The sequence below is a fragment of the Malus domestica genome, chromosome 05 (assembly GCF_042453785.1).
Source record: "Malus domestica chromosome 05, GDT2T_hap1".
Lineage (NCBI taxonomy): Eukaryota > Viridiplantae > Streptophyta > Magnoliopsida > Rosales > Rosaceae > Malus > Malus domestica.
The window spans coordinates 44558702-44579222 of record NC_091665.1 but is presented as its reverse complement, the minus strand read 5'-3'; the positions used below and the strand labels follow the sequence as shown (position 1 = coordinate 44579222).

The 20521-nt window shown below is 42.2% G+C and overlaps 1 protein-coding gene and 2 long non-coding RNA genes across 3 annotated transcripts; 2 read left to right on the top strand and 1 right to left on the bottom strand.

Moving 5' to 3' along the window:
• Positions 1-667: 667 nt before the first annotated feature.
• On the top strand, positions 668-1727 carry LOC139195988 (uncharacterized). Its single transcript, XR_011581081.1, has 3 exons — positions 668-968; positions 1053-1150; positions 1323-1727. It is a non-coding gene; the product is annotated as an uncharacterized lncRNA (long non-coding RNA).
• Positions 1728-3859: 2132 nt separating this feature from the next.
• LOC139196594 (uncharacterized) lies at positions 3860-5212 on the top strand. Its single transcript, XM_070822871.1, has 2 exons — positions 3860-4293; positions 4374-5212. The coding sequence occupies exons 1-2, from the start codon at positions 4066-4068 to the stop codon at positions 5025-5027; spliced, it is 882 nt and encodes a 293-aa protein (XP_070678972.1). The 5' UTR covers positions 3860-4065; the 3' UTR covers positions 5028-5212.
• A 13199-nt stretch (positions 5213-18411) lies between these two features.
• LOC139196593 (uncharacterized) lies at positions 18412-20391 on the bottom strand. Its single transcript, XR_011581666.1, has 2 exons — positions 19407-20391; positions 18412-19041 (listed from the first exon to the last, which is right to left on the bottom strand). It is a non-coding gene; the product is annotated as an uncharacterized lncRNA (long non-coding RNA).
• Between the last annotated feature and the right edge of the window lie 130 nt (positions 20392-20521).

Sequence of the window (20521 nt, the reverse complement as noted above, 5' to 3'; positions counted from 1 at the left end):
TTTGTTTATTTTGACTCATGTATATGTACATATTTGTGGCTTATCGAAAATATTAATAAATAAGCTTTGCTTCATTTCAACATATTGTGTTAAATACACCAAAGCCTTCTTCATAAAGTTCTTTGAATTTTTGCTTTTGTTGGAACCTGTATTGTTGAAGCTTTGTGAGTGAAGCATGTAGTTTGAGGTAGTGTTCCCTTAATTTCCCGAGTGAGGAAAACTTCTCGGTTGGAGACTTGAAAAATCCAAGTCACTGAGTGGTTGTGAGACTGCCGAGTGTCAAGGTGCAGTAGCATATGGTGGGAGTCCCCCAAGTCTTCAGGCGAAGAGAGTTGCCGAATGAGGTGTCTAGCTAGTAGTCAATGTCATGAGTAGGAAAACTTCACTTGTTTCTTTTCGAAGTGGTAACCCAGGGCTCTTTCTTCATATATTGTTTTTTTTTTTTGTTATGAAGATGTGTTAGGCCCAAAGAAGTGGAGGCCTAGGCCCTTTTTTTTTTTTTTTTTTTTTTTTTTTTTTTTGTCGACTGAGTGGGATGTTTTCAGCTGAATCCAAATAGGGGGATGTTTTCAGCCGAATCCAAGGAGGGGGAAAGCATGACTCATCATCATTTGTCATGATGTTGTTCCCACACTTCATCATCATTTACTACTTTTCCTTTTCTTCTTTCATAATATGCCATCAATGTGTTTAATTTTCTTTTGCTTTGCCTTTCCTTTTTGGCTGGAAAGATTGCCATCTTTCCTCACAATCTGATTTGCTGCAGTCTTGTTGAAGGAAATGTGGGTGGTGGAGCTAGGTAAACCAAGGAGGGTGTCTACGTAGAGGGAGTGGTAGCTCTTCAATATAACACCATTTTCTGTGGCTCAAATCGCAAAACCATCTTCATGAAAGTTGTTCCTTAGCTCGTGAACTACAACATATCCGAATTGGAGATCCACCGGAGTAGTACAACTCCAGAAATTCAGGTATGATGAGTGATTGTTCGTCATTTGTATATCAACGCGTCAGACTTGTTGTGAGCTTCAAAAACTCCATTTTCTCTTGCTCAGATCAACATACTTTCTTCATCGAAGTTGTTCCTTAACTTGTGAAATACAACATATCCAAAATTGAGATCCCTCGGAGCTGTATAACTCAAGAAATTCAGGTATGATGAATGACTGGTTATTTTTCTGTCAACCCGTCAGATTTGTTGTGAGCTTCGAAACTCCATTTTCTATTGTTCAGATCAGCATGCTTTCTTCATTGAAGTTGTTCCTCATCGTCTCTTTCATAACATATCCAAAATTCAGAATGAACTAATGGTTAAATATTTCCAGATCTTCGAAACATCACAGCAGCTTCGAAATCTGCAAGAATCCGACTGTCATGTTTGGAGCTTCAACACTTTAATTTCCGTCGCTCAAACAGAAATGGTTCCTTCTTGAAAGTTGTTCATATGCTCAAGAACTATAGGGTGTCCAAAATTCAGCTCCATTGGAGAAGAGCAGAGGTTGCAGAAATTTGATAGATGAAAGGAGGCGGAAGAGGGAGAGAGAGAAAAAGTCTCTTGGGTTGGATTTCTATTTTGGGGCAGATTCCAATTTTTGTAGCACCTTCATTATTGATGAATTGCTTGTACTTTTGTCCATTATGAAACTTGGGACTTTGGCTTGTTGTTGGATCTATTATAATATGTTTGGGAACATATATAAGTGAATAAATAAGAAGGAAAATTTTGGGCCCTTGTGGGTGTAAAACAAAAAATGTTTATGTTTACCCAAGTGTTTTTGTACAAGTTCAAGGGCATCTTGGGTTTTGTGAACAAAATTTGTTTATTTGGAGCAAGGTTTTGTGTTGAAGCTTTGTAGGTGAAGCTTTGGTGTTGAAGCTTTCTAGGTGAAGCTTTGATGGTGAAGCTTTGATGGTGAAAGTATGTAGAGGGAGCTTTCTAGGTGAAGCTTTTTTAGGTGAAGCTGTGTAGGTGAAGCTTTTTTAAGTGAAGCTTTTCGGTTGGAGTTTTTTGGGTGAAGCTTTGTGGGTGAAGCTTTTTAGGTGAAGCTTTGTGGGTGAAGCTTTTTTAGGTGAAGCTGTTTGGGTGAAGCTTTTTGGAGGTGAAGTTTTTTTAGGTGAAGCTGTGTAGGTGAAGCTTTTTTAAGTGAAGCTTTTCGGTTGGAGTTTTTTGGGTGAAGCTTTGTGGGTGAAGCTTTTTAGGTGAAGCTTTGTGGGTGAAACTTTTTTAGGTGAAGCTGTTTGGGTGAAGCTTTTTGGAGGTGAAGTTTTTTTAGGTGAAGTTGTGTAGGTGAAGCTTTTTTAAGTGAAGCTTTTCGGTTGGAGTTTTTTGGGTGAAGCTTTGTGGGTGAAGCTTTTTAGGTGAAGTTTTGTGGGTGAAGCTTTTTTAGGTGAAGCTGTTTGGGTGAAGCTTTTTGGAGGTGAAGTTTTTTTTTTTTTTTTTTTTTTTTTTTTTTTTTTTTTGGTGAAGCTTTTTTAGGTGAAGCTTTTTGGGTGAAACTTTTTGGATGAAGCTTTTTGGATGAAGTTTTGGAGGAAGCTGTTTTTTTTTTTTTTTTTTTTTTTTTTTTTTGGCGCTTGACACGGTCTTCATTTGCTTGTTTTGTAGTGACTGTGGAAGACGGATTGCTTTCTGATTGAGAAGGGTTCCGGCATCGCTTTGCACCATCTTCATGTGGGTAATATAGGAACTTCCTTATGTTTTGATCATGCATGTAGTGATAGAATTTGTTTCTTCTTATTGTAGATGTCAGAGCCTGGAAGTTCTAGTGATGAGGGCTCTTCTAGCTTTAGCTCTAAGTCTGAGTCTGCAATGTCGGAGTCTTCAGGGTCTTTGTTAGAGTCCTGTACTAGAGAAACATTGGATGATCTTCCCAACCGTCAAACTTTAGCTATTGCTAGTTCTTCCTCCGTGGCGTTGGGTGAGGGGGTTGTTTTTGATGCCATACCCATAGTTCGCTCTGAGTTCACAGCAGACCATCTAAAGAATAACTTGTTAAATAATGAGAAGCAGGTTGAGGCGCTAAGGCAGTCATGTAATATCCCTCGTAGTGTAGGGATACGTTTGGTACATGATGAAGAATGGCCTTCTGAGCCTCCCCAGGGTCATGTTATGTTCTACACCCAGATATTACTGACTTTAGGGGTGAGACTACCTTTACATCCGTGGTTGCAAAAGATGTTATCTTTGATCGGATATGCACCTGGGCAACTCAATCCTGGTTTCTGGGATACTTTGATTGGATTTTATATCATTTGGATGGAGTGTGGGTTGTGTGAGCCTTCCTTCCATCAGTGGCGTTACTGTTACAAGATGCGCCCAGCAAAATCATGCACTGGTTATGCCGAGTGTGCATGTCGGAGTGAGAGAGAGCGTATTGTGTATGGTAAGAAAAAGGCATACTACACATGGAAAAACCGTTGGTGCTTTCTGTATAATGATTGGGAGTATGATAAGGGTGTCACGCCTGAGCGACGTGTGCTTACTCACTTCCAGACTATAGGTTGTAACGTATCAACCGTTCGTACTATTTGCTATTTGTTGTGGTCTTTTCTTGCTTCTAACACTTTGCTTCATGTAGTGACGCGGGGCACCATCCAACTGTTTGGGCAGGAGCTATCTGACATAGAGAAGGTGTTGAGGGTGCCCAAAGAGGATAGACACTTAAGCAAGCTACGACCCTTATTTCGTCGGTACGAATTCCAACCCTTAGTTTCCGAGAGCCAGGGACGATCGAGTAAGTTGTATCCTTCATGTAAACTTAGCTCAATTCCTTACTTTATTTGGAAAGTTGTATTTCTTATTTTGATTTTCCTTATGCAGTGGAGAAGGTAAGCAAGAAAACAGGGACTAGCACCAATAAAAGGAAAGCACCAGTGTTAGTTCCTTCGGAAGACATCCTACCGCATAAGAAAATTCATAAGTTCCGAGGGGAACCATCCGTTAGACCTAAGTCCCAAGATGGGGTCCTTAAGGGGCCTGCCTTTAGGAAGACTGGAGTCGAGGCCGTTGAAAATGCTGCTGCCGTAGTTGCAGGAGAAGGGAGCCGACTGTTGCCTCCTCCTCTTACTATGGAGCACACTGTCCAGGAAAGTGATCCTGGTTCCCGCCATGAGGGGAAAGGCAAGGAAAGAGCTGGCAGTGTCCCGTGGAAGGACTTGAGGGTTGCCACGCGGCCAAAGGATTTTGGGGATATCAACAATTGCTTGGCAGGGCGTCGATTCGCCTTCGATGAGCTCGGAGAGCCCTTAGCTAAGGATGAATCGGATTGCGACCGGATGTTGAAGCTGTCTTCATATGTGAGTGTTACTTTGTCATTTCCTTACTTTTTCCTCTTTATTATCATTATTTAGGTAGTGATGATCGTCTTGCCATGCAGGTCATGGCCGAGTATCACGACAGACTGCAAGAGGTTGAGCGGTACAAGGCAAAACTGAAGGAGAATAAGCAGCTTGTGGACGAGGCCCGAAGGAATAAGGGACTTTTGACTCAGGCTCTCCAACTGAAGGACGAAACCATGGAGAGCTTGAAAAGGCGAAATGGTGAGAACCTAAGGCTTAAGAAATTGTTTGAGGCAACTAAAAAACAGTTGGAGGTGGCTACCTTGGAGGTATCCAAGGTTAGGGGAGAATTGGATGGTGCCTTAGTTGAGATTTCTGAACTGGAGAAGAGCATTCCAACTGAAAGGGAGGCCGCTGTGCAAGAATACTTAAGTTCTTCGACCTTTCACCTTGCTATTAAACCCTACTGTGCTCAAGAAGCTCGCTTTGAAAAAAGGAAATGGATGGCCGTCCTTGATCGTTATGATGATGGGAGCATTCTTCGAAAATACCACGAAGATATAGATGAGCATCATCGAAAGGGCGAGACATTTGTCCTTGCTGTTGATCCTAGTAGCGAAGATGAGTCTGATAATGAAGGTAGTGCTGATGCACAGACTCAGCATGGTGAAGAGGATCTTGGGGATGCAGAGGATGATGGTAGGACGCGGAGTGATACTGCCAGGGGTTCGGCTTCAGATGAGAATGAATAGCAGTGTCTTTACTATCTGCATGTATTCTGGATGTAGTAGTCTGATGTGTGTATAACATGTGCCCATGTTATAAGCTTGAGAGTTTTGGATTTTAGGTGTTTATGAGTGTTTGCACTATTATTAATGCATGTTTGGCTATGTATGAATAGATCTATTGTTTAGATATAAGCCCTTGTTTGGTTGTTCCTTTCTTTGTATAGTCTTGTCGACACATACTTAGATTTTGTTTCGTGTTGGATATATCTGCTTTGAGGTTTCAACACTTGAGTGTTCCATTGCTAGGAATGTAAAAGAGTGAGGGCTGAGTTGGCTAAATTACCTCTTTATTGAATTCATTGCCAAATGGCCTTCATTACATAGGATGCCGAACGGCTATAGCTCAACACTTGTACATCGTGAGTCTATTTGTAGTAGTACTTCAAGTGATCAGCGTTCCATGGATGGCCAAGGGTCTTGCCATCGGAGCTTCTAAGTGTGTAAGAGCCAGGGCGACTGATGCCAATGACTTCATACGGTCCATCCCAGTTTGGACTAAGTGTGCCTTCACTCGGGACTCTGTCGCAGAGTAATCTTTTCTTTAAGACCCAGTCTCCTATTTTGAAAGAACGAGGCTTGACCCTAGAGTCATAATAGTTGGAGATGCGGTGCTTGTAGGCGACATTCCTCAAGTGAGCTTGGTTTCTGTGTTCCTCGACTAAATCCAAGTTGAGGGTGAGTTGTTTGTCATTTTCACTTTGAATGTAGTTCTGGACTCGGAATGTTGCTTGCTCGAGCTCAACAGGGACAACCGCCTCTGTGCCAAAGGCAAGTGAGAATGGAGTTTCTCCTGTTGAAGTCCGATATGAAGTGCGATATGACCAAAGAACTTGGGGTACAAATTCTGGCCAACAGCCTTTAGCTTTGTCCAAGCTGGTTTTCAAAGTGCGCTTGATTATTTTGTTGATGGCCTCAACTTGTCCATTAGACTGGGGATGAGCTGGAGAGGCAAAGCATAAGTTGATGTTGAACTTAGAGCAGAACAACCTGAACTTCTTGTTGTCAAACTGTCGCCCATTGTCAGTGACTATCGCATTGGGAATGCCGAATCTACAAAGGATGTTCTTCCACACGAAGTCTTCTATCTTTGCCTCAATAATGGTTGCCAAGGGTTCAACTTCGGCCCACTTTGTGAAGTAGTCCACTGCAACGACTGCGTAACAGACTTTGCCCTTCCCTGCCGGCATTGGGCCGATCAAATCAAGTCCCCACTGGGCGAAGGGCCAAGGGCTGATCATAGGAGTAAGAGGCTCTGGAGGGGAATGAGGAATAGTCGCATATCGTTGACATTTGTCACATGAGCGGGATACTTTGATGGCATCCTGGTGGAGTGTTGGCCAGTAATATCCTTGGCGAAAAGTCTTGTGTGCTAGGGACCGAGATCCAGCATGATCTCCACAGACTCCCTCATGTATTTCCCGAAGGACGATTTCCGCCTCGGCAGGCGTAAAACACCTTAAGTATGGCAGGCTAAAACCTCGCTTATAGAGTTGATCATTGATGATCAGGTAGCGGGTAGACTTGTATCGAATTTGCTTAGCCTGGACTTTATCATTTGGGAGGGTGCCATGAGCAAGGAAATTATAGATCGGGGTGATCCAACTATCCCCCTGTTGTAAGTTGCATACTTCTGCGGCCATGGTGCTTGGTGTTGCCAACAGTTCGACATGAATTTTTCTTCCAATCTTGTCTTCCACAGCTGAGGCGAGGCGAGCCAGGGCGTCTGCATGACTGTTTGCCGCTCGAGGAACTTGGGTGATCTGGTAGTGGAAGTGTTTGAGCAAAAGTTGTGTTTGCGCAAGATATGCTGCCATGGAGCTGTCCTTAGCATCAAAGTTGTTGGTAACCTGGTTGACCACTAATTGGGAGTCACTGAAAATATCAATTTGTTTAACCCCGAGGTGTTTGGCCAAACGTAATCCTGCTAGAAGGGCTTCATACTCGGCCTCATTGTTTGATGCCTTGAATTTGAAACGAAGAGCATACTCCATTGCTACTTTGTCGGGCGTAGTCAAGACTAGTCCCGCTCCACAGCCTTGTTGGTTGGATGAGCCATCAACATACAGACTCCATGCTGGGGTTGTTGGTTCTATCTTCTGAGCTTTCGATGGTAATGAAGCTACTGCTTTAGGTGTAGAAGCAATGTCAACAGGATATGTGAAGTCGGCGATGAAATCTGCTACTGCTTGGCCTTTTTCGGCTGGTTTTGGTTGGTAGGAGATGTCAAACTCACCCAATGCTATCGCCCATTTGATCATTCGTCCAGACGTGTTAGGACTCTGGAGTATCTGTCGAAGAGGGTGATTGGTAAGCACGATGATGGCGTGTGCTTGGAAATAAGGGCGAAGTTTCCGAGCAGACATGACCAATGCTAGAGCTAATTTCTCAATGTTGGAGTATCGTGTCTCCGCATCTTGTAGGGCCTTGCTAGCGTAGTAGACGGGCCGTTCGACACCACTGTCCATTCGAATAAGAACAGAACTGACTGCTGAAGCCGAAACCGATAGATAGATGATGAGAGTGTCACCAACTTCTGGTTTGGAGAGCAGATGGGCTTTACTCATGTACTCTTTGAGGTTCCTGAATGCCTTGGCACATTCCTCCGTCCATGTAATGTACTTCTTATTTCCCTTGAGTGCTTTGAAGAAAGGAGCACATCTGTCTGTGGCCTTAGAGATGAATCTGGTTAAGGCGTCCACCTTGCCAGTAAGGCTTTGGATGTCTTTTGAAGTTATTGGCTCTTTCATGTCGAGGATTGCTTTGATCTTTTCAGGGTTAGCTTCAATGCCTCGTTGGCTAATCATGAAGCCTAAGAATTTGCCAGAGCCCACGCCGAAGGCACATTTGTTGGGGTTCAACCTCATTCGATACCTCTTTAGAATGGTGAAAGTTTCAGATAGGTTGGTGATGTGTTGGTCAGCATGTTTGCTTTTGACTAGCATATCATCAACGTAAACTTCCATGTTCTTCCCAATTTGTTCGGCGAACATTGAATTGACCAGTCTCTGATAAGTTGCTCCTGCATTCTTTAGGCCGAAAGGCATGACTTTATAGCAATATAGTCCCCTGTCAGTAGTGAAGGCCGTGTGTTCTTGGTCTGAGGGGTTCATGAGGATTTGGTTGTATCCTGAATAAGCGTCCATAAAGCTCAAGAGCTCACACCCTGCCGTAGAGTCTATAAGCCTGTCAATAAGAGGAAGAGGGAAACTATCTTTCGGACACCCTTTGTTTAGGTCGGTGTAGTCAACACACATCCTCCACAAGACCTTTTGAAGCGAAAGACTTTCTTTGGTCGGATTTTTCCTAACAAGGACCACATTTGCTACCCATGTCGGGTAATTGACTTCGCGGACAAAGCCTATGCCTTTGAGTTTTTCAACTTCTGCTTTCATTGCCTCGTATCGTTCAGCGTCATAAGATCTTCGCTTCTGTCTCACCGGCTTGATCTTGGGGTCAATACTCAAACGATGACAGATGACATCGGGAGAGATGCCTGGCATGTCCTCGTATGACCAGGCGAAGACTTCAGTGTTCTCTTTCAAAAAAGATATCAATGCTAACCGAAGGGGTGGTGACAATGTGGTGCCAATCTTCACCATGCGATCTGGATAATCTCTTGAGATAGGTACCTTCTCCAACTCTTCAGCAGGTTGGGCTTGCTGGGTGAAAGAGTCATCTCGAGGATCATCGGGTTGATTGTTGCTATCAGGAAGATCCAAGTTCGCTTCATCTAGGCTGGTCTTTGTGACTTGGTCATGTACAGACAGGGTTTCCTTGGGTCCGGGCAAGTGTTGTTGCTTAACTGAAGTGTTGTAACATGATCGTGCAGTAAGCTGATCTCCTCTGATGTAGTCGTTGCCATGGGGGGTTGGAAATTTCATCAACAGCATATGCGTGGATACCATAGCCTTGAGATCATTGATGCCTGTGCGCCCAAAGATGACATTGTATGCCGTTGGGCAGTCAACCACTAGGAAGTTAGTGGTAATGGTAGCCGTGTAAGGGCCTGTACCAATAGTAAAGGGTAAATGTATGCTCCCTAAGGGTTGCACGATATCACCGGAGAAGCTTATCAGAGGAGAAATCGAGCGATCGAGCAAGTGTTCAGCTACACTGAGTGCCCTGAAAGCTTCGGCAAACATGATATTGACCGAAGCCCCTGTGTCTACGAGGATTCGTCGAACATCAAAGTTGGCTATGTGAGCCTCCACGATCAATGGGTCGTTATGAGGGTAGATGATGCCTCTTTCTTCCTCAGGGTAGAAACATATCGGATCCCAGTTAGGCTTTTGATACTTCCCTCCCCTGATGTCTTCCACGTGAAACACTTGGTGACCAGGCCTCAGAATTCGTTCACTGTTTTTCATGGCCCTATTGGAAGATTCAGATATGGGTGTGCCGCCGCTTATGGAATATATGACATTCACCTGGCGTTGGTTACGGTTATCCCTTTGAGGGTGAAGGAGGAATTGATCAATTTTTCCTTCTCGTGCCAAAGCTTCAATACGATCACGGAGGATGATACATTTCTCGCTATCATGGCCGTTATGCTCATGGTAGCAACAAAACATGCCCGCGTTATTCGGGGGCGTGTAATCTGGGTGCCTCGGCTTTGGCTTTGGTATCAGGTGAGCTATGCTGGGGTAAATGGCCGCGCATGTGGCATTCAAGGGCGTGTATGTCTCATACCTTGGGGTAGGGGGTATCTTGACGCGGGTTTGACCCACTGCATTGACTGCCTGGGGGCGAGCGTTATTGTGGCGATACCCTTGGTTATCGGGATAGTGTCCCTTACTCTTTTTACTGGAAGGAGAGTGGTGAGGATGGAAATCCTTCCTCTTGCCTTGAAATTGATATGTCTGTTGATTCGGTGAAGCATTATGCACGGCATGGGGAGGTGCCACTGCTGTTTGGAAAGTCGAGGTCTTCTCATTTAGGTGAGTCTGGCTTCCACCTCCCACTTGTTGATAAAGGATGGTTGTAGGGGGTTTCTCCTGATATGTCTTTGCCTCGGCGGAGGCATGGTTATAAGCCTGCGCCATCACCTCAGAGTAAGTCTTCCAAGTATTGACATTGATCATGTATTTAAAGAAACAATCACGTAGGCCTGCCGTGAAGGCTTTGAGGGCAGTCTTGTCGTCTGCCTCGGCACACCGGGAGTATTCATGGCTGAAGCGGCCAGCATACATACGTAATGACTCGTCTGGCTTCTGGCGGATAGTGTACAGGTCATCTGCAGAGTGCAAGCGATCGGTTTGGAAAATGTGTTGGGAAACAAATAGTTTCCTCAATTCCTCAAATGAGTCTACCGTCTCAGGTGTAAGACGACAATACCAATTTAGAGCTCCGCCAGAGAGGGTGGAGGGGAAGAGAAGACATCGCTCTTCGTCGGTGTGCATCCGGTATGCCATGGTGGACTCAAAGAGGTTAAGGTGCTCAATCGGGTCCTCTTTCCCAGTATAAAGTTGCAAGCCAAGCTTCTGCTTTGTCTTTGCTTGAAGGGGGGTGTTGAGGATCCTCCTTGTAAGAGGGCCAGGCCTGGGTTGGTTCCAGTCAGGTATTTTAGCCTGACGTTCAGCCTTCAACTTGTTTACTTCCTCAAGAAGTTGTAGGACAAGGGGGTCCTGAGCGGAGTTATGTGCCACTGGAGCTTTCTTTCGTAAATCTCCATCTCCTCTTGGAATTAGGAAGGTTTGATCAAGGGCATGTGATTTTTCCCTGGACTCGCTGTACTGGCTTCCAGGGTATGTCTGTCGGAACACCTCTGAGTCCCCTGTACCCTCATGTCTCTCTAGGACTTGTTGCCCCTTCCCCAAGTTGGTGGCCGGCTCGGGCCGTGGCAGGGGACCGAGTCTCTCAGAAATCCTTGGGTCATTGATCTTTGAGCTTATATGGATGGAATTCTCTCGACGTTGCTTCAGGAAATCCCGACAATCGCGAAAGACAGCTTTCGATCCTTCTGCCCCTTCAGCAAAGAGGTGTCTCCCTCCGCTTCTCATGGTTCGGGTCGAAGCAACTGGGTTAAGAGAAGCCTCATGTTGATTATCAAATCGAGGGGTAATTTGTTCCCTATCAGGGATATCTATGTCGAATGCATGTGACCCTCCATGTTGGAGGGCACCCAGTTGATGGTTGACTTCCACGGGGGCAACAAGCTCGCGTGTCTGAGCTTGCCTAGCTTCGTGAAGTGTCTCGAAGAGCTTCTCATATTGCTCCTGGAGGACCTCATTCCTCATTGCTATCTTGTTGTTCTAAGCTTCCAACTCATCGACTTTAGCTTGAAGAATAACTCGTTTTCCTTCCTTCTTTCGTTGTTTCGCACTATGTGCAAGGGGGGTGTCATTCTGTGTGCTGTGGCTTCCTTCGCTTCCCATGCTGGAGAGGGATGCCAGATCAAAAGAAAGTGTACGAATGATAGAAACCAGCTTGACACAGCTGAAGAGAGTAGGAATAAGTGTCGTTTCCCACAGACGGCGCCAAATGTTGATGCACAAAATCAGCGAAGACTTTGGTACAACAGAAAGTGTCAGGTTTTGTGACCTTCGCTTGGTTGCTTCCGTCACTAGTGAGGATAAGTACGTAAATGAATAGAGACAGAGAAGCAAACACAGGATGTACGTGGTTCACCCAGATTGGCTACGTCCACGGAGTAGAGGAGTTCTTATTAGTAGTGAAGGGCTTACACAAGTACAAAGGATCAAGCTCTCAATTTAGTGAGTTCTTGTGAATGATTTAACACAAAATGGCATTAGGCGATATTGTGGGGGAATGACCCCTATTTATAGAAAAACTTGTAGCTTTGTCACATTGACATGTGTCATGTTATGATTGGTTCTTGATGTCGACACGTGCTGCGCTCTGATTGGCTTCTAATCTTGACACGTGTCGAGTAGTGATTGGCCTCCTGGTCGGAGGGGAACTCTTCTGGGTCCTTGACAGTATAGCGTTGGCCGGTGCTCGGTAGTTTCGGGATTGGTCAAGTATGGTACAAACAAACTGTAACAGTTATGCCTATAGTAATTTTAAGGCAAGCATTGAAGCTACTAAGGCATCAATTTGGAAGTCTAACCATATGCCTGACTTCAAGCACAGAATCACAGTAGGTTAATCTATAAATTAGCAACTTAACAATACACATATGGGAACAGGTTTAAGAACTTTCTTGATGAGGAGGGCATAGAGGAGACTAAGAAAACAAAGATTATAACGATCATCAAGGGAATGGGTGAACTGGTTACTGCTTCTTTCTGTCATGTTATTTTACCCATGAAGAAGACGAATAAGCTGCAGGGTTTATTAGATTAGTACATAATATTGCAGTATCAGACTCCACCTAAGGTCAGTGGCTCAAAGAGGCATAAAAAAGTGTAAGAAGTTTGAGAAGTACAAATTATAATTTCTTGAAAGGTGAAACAGTACCTTGATGGCTAATGCTCTGTCAAAGCTTTGAATGGCACTATCAGCCTCCCCAAAGTTTAACTTTGCTCTACCAAGGGTAACCCAAGCCTAAACATATGATGGCAAGTGAAGTTAGGACAAAAGAAAATCATTACACAACCAAAGGAAATGTGAGAGGAAATTGCCTAGTTATGAATCATAACAGCCTCAGCCACAATTATCACCGTATGCATAGTAAGTGAAAGTACCCATGAGTTTTGTTTATACCATACTTGACCAATCCCAAAACTACTAAGCACTAATCAACGTTATACCGTCAAGGACCCAAAAGAGTTTCCCTCCAACCAAAAGGCCAATCACAGTGCACCACATGTCGACATCAGAAGCCAATCATAGCACGACACGTGTCAACATCAGAAGCTAATCACAACACGACACGTGTTAACGTCAAAACAAAACTAGAAACTCTCTTTTATAAAAGGAGATCATTCTCCCACAATATTTCCTAATGTCATTTGTACTAAATCATTCACTTGTACTCACTAAATGAGAGCTTGAACCTATGTACTTGTGTAAACCCTTCACAATTAATGAGAACTTCTCTACTCCGTGGACGTAGCCAATCTGGGTGAACCACGTACATCTTGTGTTTGCTTCCTTGTCTCTGTCCATTTACATACTTATCCACACTAGTGACCGGAGCAATCTAGCGAAGGTCACAAACTTAACATTTTCTGTTATACCAAATTCCCCACTGATTTTGTGCATCAACAAGTTTCAGGGACCATTAAGAATCATGGCTAAACCTTTATCTTCTTTCATCAGCAACACACATAGATCGCAACAGAATTTATCAGAAAAAAAAAAAACTAATGGGAGGGGTCAAATTTAAAATGCTAATTGCATCAAAGATTCCACAAAGCATATGAAAATTTCCCCTCCCAATTTTCCTAGAGCAATGAGCACCATCAGAACTTGGCACTGGCACATAAACAAATAATAAGGTGACAATCATTTCAGAAGTAAAAAATTGCCATTGTTTAGGAACAAAAGCAAAATACCAATACAAAAACTTTTTATTTGTTTTAAGGGTTATTATACAAAATGGTCCCTGAGATTGTCCAACATCCATGATTTTGTCCTTTAGTTAAAAACGATTTTGGGCAACTTTCAAAGCTTTGTAACTCAATTGTTTCTTAAATTCGACCCATAATATATCAAAATGAAGATAGGAAAGTGGAGAATAAGATTATATCTATTTAGAAGCCCAATGGTTGCCGGAGATGGCCGAAAAATAGCCTAAAAGGTGACTGGTCCATGGGAAAACTGGAAAACTCGCCGGAAACTGGGTAAACTTTAAAAATTCATAACTTATTCAATACTCAACCAAATCGAGTGATTCAAAAATGAAAATAATACTTCTTGATGAGACGAAGAGAATGGTACTTTTTTTGAAGGCTAAATCGCTGTGTTTTGGTTGAACAACGGCTCAAATGTGGCTAACCATTTTTGAGTTAGCCACTTTCGAGCAGTTTTCCGGCTAAATCATGGCAAGTTAGTAGTAAAGAAAGATACCATTCTCTTCGTATCTTTGAGAAGTATGATTTTCATTTTTGAATCACTTGATTTCGTTGAGTATTGAAGAAGTTATGAACGCTTAAAGTTTACTTAGTTTCTGGCGAGTTTTCCAGTTTTCCCACGGACCAGTCACCTTTCAGGCTATTTTCAAGCCATCTCTGGAAATCATTGGGCTTCCAAATAGGTATAATCTTGTTCTACACTTTCTTATATTCATTTTTATATATTATGGGTCAAATTTGGTTAAGAATCAATTAAGTTACGAAGCTTTGAAAATTGCCCAAAGAGTTTTTAACGGAATGACCAAAATCATGGATGGTGGACAATCTCAGGGATTATTTATATTGATTTTCAATCTCAAGGACCATTTCTATTGATCATGCAAATCTCAGGGACCATTTTGTAGAATAACCCTTGTTTTAAACCAACATACAAAAACAAAAAGACCAAAATTTTGAGGGAAAAAAGCTTCACAACTTCCATATAGAATCCAGATGGCAGATTCCATATTTGGGTTGTTGTATGAAAGCGACAGTTATGAGATCAATACATAAGCAAGGCAAAGTTTGATAAATACTGAAATCCAAATAACCCAAGAATTTATACTATACTTGAGAATAAGCCTAAGTTTAACCAACCTTCCAACATAATTTCTACACATATACATCCATTCTTTCCTTCTATATTCATGTTAAAGATTATGCCAAATTTTATTAAAACAGTGGCTTCTTGATTAATAAGTTCGGGGTGATCAAAATTAAGTTTGCAGATAAATCCGGTGTTGGTGAAGATGGTCTTCTTCATATGCAAAAATAATTGGGAACTTGTCTGAATGTGATAAATGATTTGACCGAGGATTGCATTAATTCTATTCATTTGCAGGGAAATAAGAGATCTGGCTTATACATACTATTGCAAACAAAGCTTGCAAACAAAGTTGGATTACGAAATAAATTATCTTGAAGAGAACAGAGATGGTGATTTTGTCTATTATACTATGTTAGGTGACATTACATCTAACTGAAGTAACCAAAACAAAAGTATAGCAAATTATATACCTAAAAATGTCAAGAAACCAAGGCCATAATAAAAATGTTTTGCTTTAAGCAGATAATAGTGAAAGGGTGAGGCTGCTACTATGAATTGCATATTCGAGGGGATGAAGCTCTGTGTTTCAAAACAACATTAATGTAGCTCACCTGCAAGGATCATCACATAGCCAAAAATTAGACAGATTTGTACCAAGGAATACATAAGGAACCAAGAAATGGGGAAAAATCTACCAACAAAGGGATGAGAAGCAAACACCAGGAAGTTATTAAGAAGCACATAAATGAGCACAATGAAACCAAAAAAATTGAAATATGGTTTTAACAAAGCAAACGGAAAACAAAACAATAAACAATGATTTTCAAACAGTGCATAACCTGTTGAATCAGAGCAAAAAAGTGAAAACCCATACCCTCCTATACACCCCTTTGTCACTCTCCTCACTGACCCTGTGCGCTAACCCATTAATTAACCCAAAAAAATGCACACAACCATGCTTTTTCTTCCCTCTGTCAATCTCTATCTCCCTATCCATCTCTCTCTATAAAATCACAAATCCCCTAAAACTGGACCTAACATACTAAACAATTAGAAAATCTAAGGCACCATTAAAGAAAACAATTTTAAAAAGGAACTAACCTTTGGATTTGAGGCATGCAACGCAAGATCCGGCACACCTTACCCTCGGTAGGGTTTGTTGATGACCCCTTCCCTATCTCCCTGAAATCCTGACGACCCATATGGTTTTCTTTGACCATACCGACCCTCTCATCTGCAGCAACAGTGTCGAGACCCCTACCCCTCCCCCTCTCTCTTCTTCCATCGCCATCTCTCTCTCTATCTATCTCTCTCTCGCAGACCCTTCCCGAAACCCTAATTGAACGACAGCAAATGATACCTAACCAGTGACCCCCTATCTCGCCCAAAACAGAGAGGACAAAATTGCCCTTCGTAATAAACCATCCCTACTATCAGATTGTAATCCTAGATGTCACATCCCGACCCGGGCCCTCACCACATCCCCGGCTCAACTCCACTGTAGCACGATATTGTCCGTTTTGGGCTCCGACCATGCCTTCACGATTTTATTTCTGGGAACTCACACGAGAACTTCCCAGTGGGTCACCCATCATGGGATTGCTCTCACGAGCTACTCGCTTAACTTCGGAGTTCCTACGGAACCCAAAGCCATTGAGTTCCCAAAAAGCCTCGTGCTAGGTAGAGATGAGAATATACATATAAGGCTTACATGATTTACTCCCCTGGGCGATGTGGGATGTTACACTAGATGGGCAAAAATGTAGTTAAATAATTTAGGCCTCATTGAGGGCCTTGCTTCCCAGCTAAAACCAACACATTTGGGCCTGGCTGAAGGCTGGGCTGCTGACCCAAAACCAACAGAAAGATCAATGGCATGGTAGTAATTAATCTGAAATTCGAATTGAAACACTATTCATTTCTACAGTGTCAATTCCAAACCTTTCTTTAGACTAAAGTAATAATAAATCTTATCATTTAATAGATAATTATTGATAATTAAATAATTAAATTTAAAGAATTGGACTTATTTAAATAAATTGGACTATTCCTACTATCGGCTAAAAAAAATTGCTTATATCAAGTTTCCCCTTGTATAAATCACCGTTCAAATAAGAGCATTATAATTTTTAACAATATTGTACCTCTAAAATTATTTGAAGCATATACTAGCACATGTGATAGTCAACAATATTCTACCTCTAAATTATTATTTCTGACACTAAATTATCATAACATCCAAAGGTCTAATGTGTGTCGAGCATTAGACCTGGTATTCATGTTGTGTTTTTCGTGTTCATGTCGTTTTCGTGACATACCCAATATCTTAACGGGTCGTGTCAGGCAATATCCGTTAAAGTAAACGGGTAATATGACCTGATTCGAAATCAACCCGTTAATATTATTAGGTAATATGACCTGACCTGTTACAATTTACTCGTTGTTGGGGCCTAAAAATGTCACGCATCGATCCTACCAAGTCTCAAAGCCCAATTATCATGCAAAGCCTACATTCAAGCCCAAGCACATGCCAAGGCACGGGACCAACAAGGAATATATTTACAAGCATGCCATGCCACAAGAATTAAGCGGAATACTCACACCATGCTCACGTATTATTCATCACGCCATGCCTCCTTAGTCAATATTCACGCTAAGCCCAAGTCACATATTCGAGACTTGCTAAGTGGATTGTGGTGTGGATGATTACATAAGGTTATCGGGCCTATGTGGAATTAGGGTCATGGAAGACTTTGGGCTGCTTAGGAGCCTAAAGATCCAAGCCTATACCCTTTGTATTTCACGCAGGCATCATTGGGAATGAGAGCTAGCCTAGTTTATCCATTTCCCTAGTAAGCCAATCCCCTTAATTAGAATTAAACTAGATTCTTACATTAAATGCATGTCAAGCTTAGCAAGTCAGGCATTTAATGCTGACTTTCCATTCCCAGCCTGCACAGACAGCGAATGCACAAAAGCCCAGAAGCGCGCTACTAGATTTAGCGCTTGCGGAAGGCCGCCCTAGGAAAGCTGCATCTCAAGAAACAGCAATCTGCATAACTCAAACAGTGCATCTAGTTTACACCAAAAGGGAAATACTGGGATAGCTAGGGAGAAATGAGGGGAAGACCAAGCCACAAAGAGATATTTCTTGAAATCTAAAGAGAAGCTCTTCACCTATCTAAAGAGGGGGAGAAGCTATTAGAAATGAGGAGGTTAGAACGCAGAGAGAAATACATAGAGAGAGATAGACAAAACATAGTAAGATGTTTCCACCCAGGAAGAAGCCCAAAGAGTTCCATCTAGTCCAGATGCATACTCTAAGCTTCAAGTATCACCATTCATGCAATTGTAGTGATTTCCACAGCCCTCCATCAAACATCTCAGCCACTAGAAGCCTTGCTATCACCCTAGGAAAGCCCGAAACATGCAACTAAGAATGCCATGCAACCATGCAAACCTTCTTTCTCTCATGTAAACCGATAATCTTCTAGCTTCCACACCATGCTTTGCTTGAGCAAGTCATTATCTTGATCTTTTGTGCTATCTTTGAGCCGTTGATGTTACCAGGGTGTTTCCTAGGACAAGCTACCTCCTTCGAGATATCCCAGACTTGTCACGAACTTGCACCAAGGGTGACGTTCTCAAAGCCCAAGTCCGCCTCGACCTAAAAGTCCCCCAACACCAGTTAAAAAAATATATTTTAAATCAATAAATAATGAAAATGAAAAACATAATTTGACCCCCAAAAAATTGAAAACATAATACTAAATTAGTATATGTATACCATATAGTCACATAAATATTACTTCAAAATATAAAAACAACATTTGTCTTTTAAGTATTACATACCCCAAAATAAGAGTCTAATGAAAAAACATTAGTACATTATTACAAAATACCAAAAGTTCAATGATATGCAAAATGAAAGGAGCGGCATTTCAAGACAGATGACGAGTGTTGTAGATATAGAACTTAGATCAATAGTTATAAGGCAAATTATTGAGTGAAATCAGGGCATATCCTTTCTTCTAATCTCACTCATAAGAGACCATACTCTTAATTGATTGATATAATCTTTTCGAGTATATGTCTGGTTCTCTCCTTAGCGACCTTCTACTTCTGTATGGGTCATGTCATTTATAGAGTAAGCTCCTTCAGTATTGTCTGATGGGTCTCCACTAGTATGATAACTTCTCTTCAACAAAAATCCAGGTTGCTTTGGTGAAGGAATTGCTGCATCATTAGCCAACATGGAAACCACTACTAACATGAGTGGATGATCCTTTGCATGCTCTTGCACGCACAAAAGGGCAATGTGAACACACCTTAGAACTTCATTGACAGGGTATGGTTCTCCCAGAGATGAATCAATGATTTCCAAGGCTCTACTTTCCTTTCACAAGTCCCAAACCTAAAAACCATTTACAAATTAATCATCAAGTTATAAAAGCAGACGGAGAGAACGTTGGTAATGTCTTAATGTTATGCTCTAAATTTAAGTAAAGACTATCTTGGTAGTAACCGGTGTTCTTTCTGTCGGTAACAATTTCTAGTAGTAAAATGCTGAAGCTATATACATCGGACTTTACTGAAAAAAGTCTTTCTATTGCGTACTCAGGTGACATATAACCACTGAAGCAACAAAGTAAAAGTGATTAATTATCACAGCATCTCTCTGTATTATTCAACAAAAGTTGTACTCACGTTTGTGGCCTTGTGACATAGGGATGAAAATTGTAAAAAATAAGTGTACTTTCAGTTTTGAAGGAAACTTACTATGTCCCAACCTCAAGGTTTGTATTTGCTTCAATTTGTTCAGCTCCAAATATCCTAGCCATACCAAAATCTAAAATCTTAGGGTTCATGACAGAATCCAACAGAACATTGATGGCCTTTAGATCTCTATGGACGATTCTTAATCTCGAATCCTGATGAAGATATAAGATCCCACTAGCAAAGTAAGCAAAGTAAATTAGATTGTATTCTTGCTTGGTTCAAGGCTTTTAACCGACAATTTTAGATACATAAGTGAAAAGAATGGCGCTTGTAACTGAGTTGAGTTAAGAGCATTCAATCCTGCACCTGAGGTCTTGAGCTCGATTTCCCCTCCACAATATTTCCAGTATCTAAGAGCTGAGCTTTGTAATTAGGCTCATGTGTGGAATTGGATGGTAATGATGCGATTGAAACATTGGATATGGCAGACCAGAGGGGAATATCGCTTTGGTTTTCGGCATAGAGGAAGAGGTTACCATTTGCACCAGTTGAGAGGATTCCTGAAGTGTCATTGACAGGATTGTCTCTGTTTTCAACCCATACAACTCTTTTTTCTACATCTTTCTTATACCAGATTCCAACATAGTGTTCGTAGATTTTCTGGGGCTGAAGATCAACCAAGCTCAAACACTTCTCCACTAGAGAATAGAACTTCGCCATCCCTGATCGCTTGATCAGTTGTTATACTATCGATTGAAGCGCAGCACCGGATCAGAAGAACGAACTGAACAAGTGCAATAGCAATCAACCCTTTTGTAACCGGGTGTGACCGGCGTCGAGCCAGCGTTGGATGGAGGCCCGATCAAAGGTGTGACCCGAGGAGAGTATAACCGGGTCCGACATTATTTCGAGGGAAGTTGGGCACTTGAAATCGTCCGGGAACCGAGTCGCCATTTCTCAACTCGCTCGCTCGTGTCACTCGGTAAAGAAATGAAATGGAAGAAAAAGGTTTACGAGGTTTTCGGGTGCTACTGGTGGAGTGTGTTTTTGAGACTTCGAGCGAAGAGAGAGAGAGAGAGAGAGAGAGAGACAGACAGAGACAGACAGAGACAGACAGAGACTTTCACCACCAAATCATACACTCACAACACATTAATACGCCCAAAAAAGAAAAA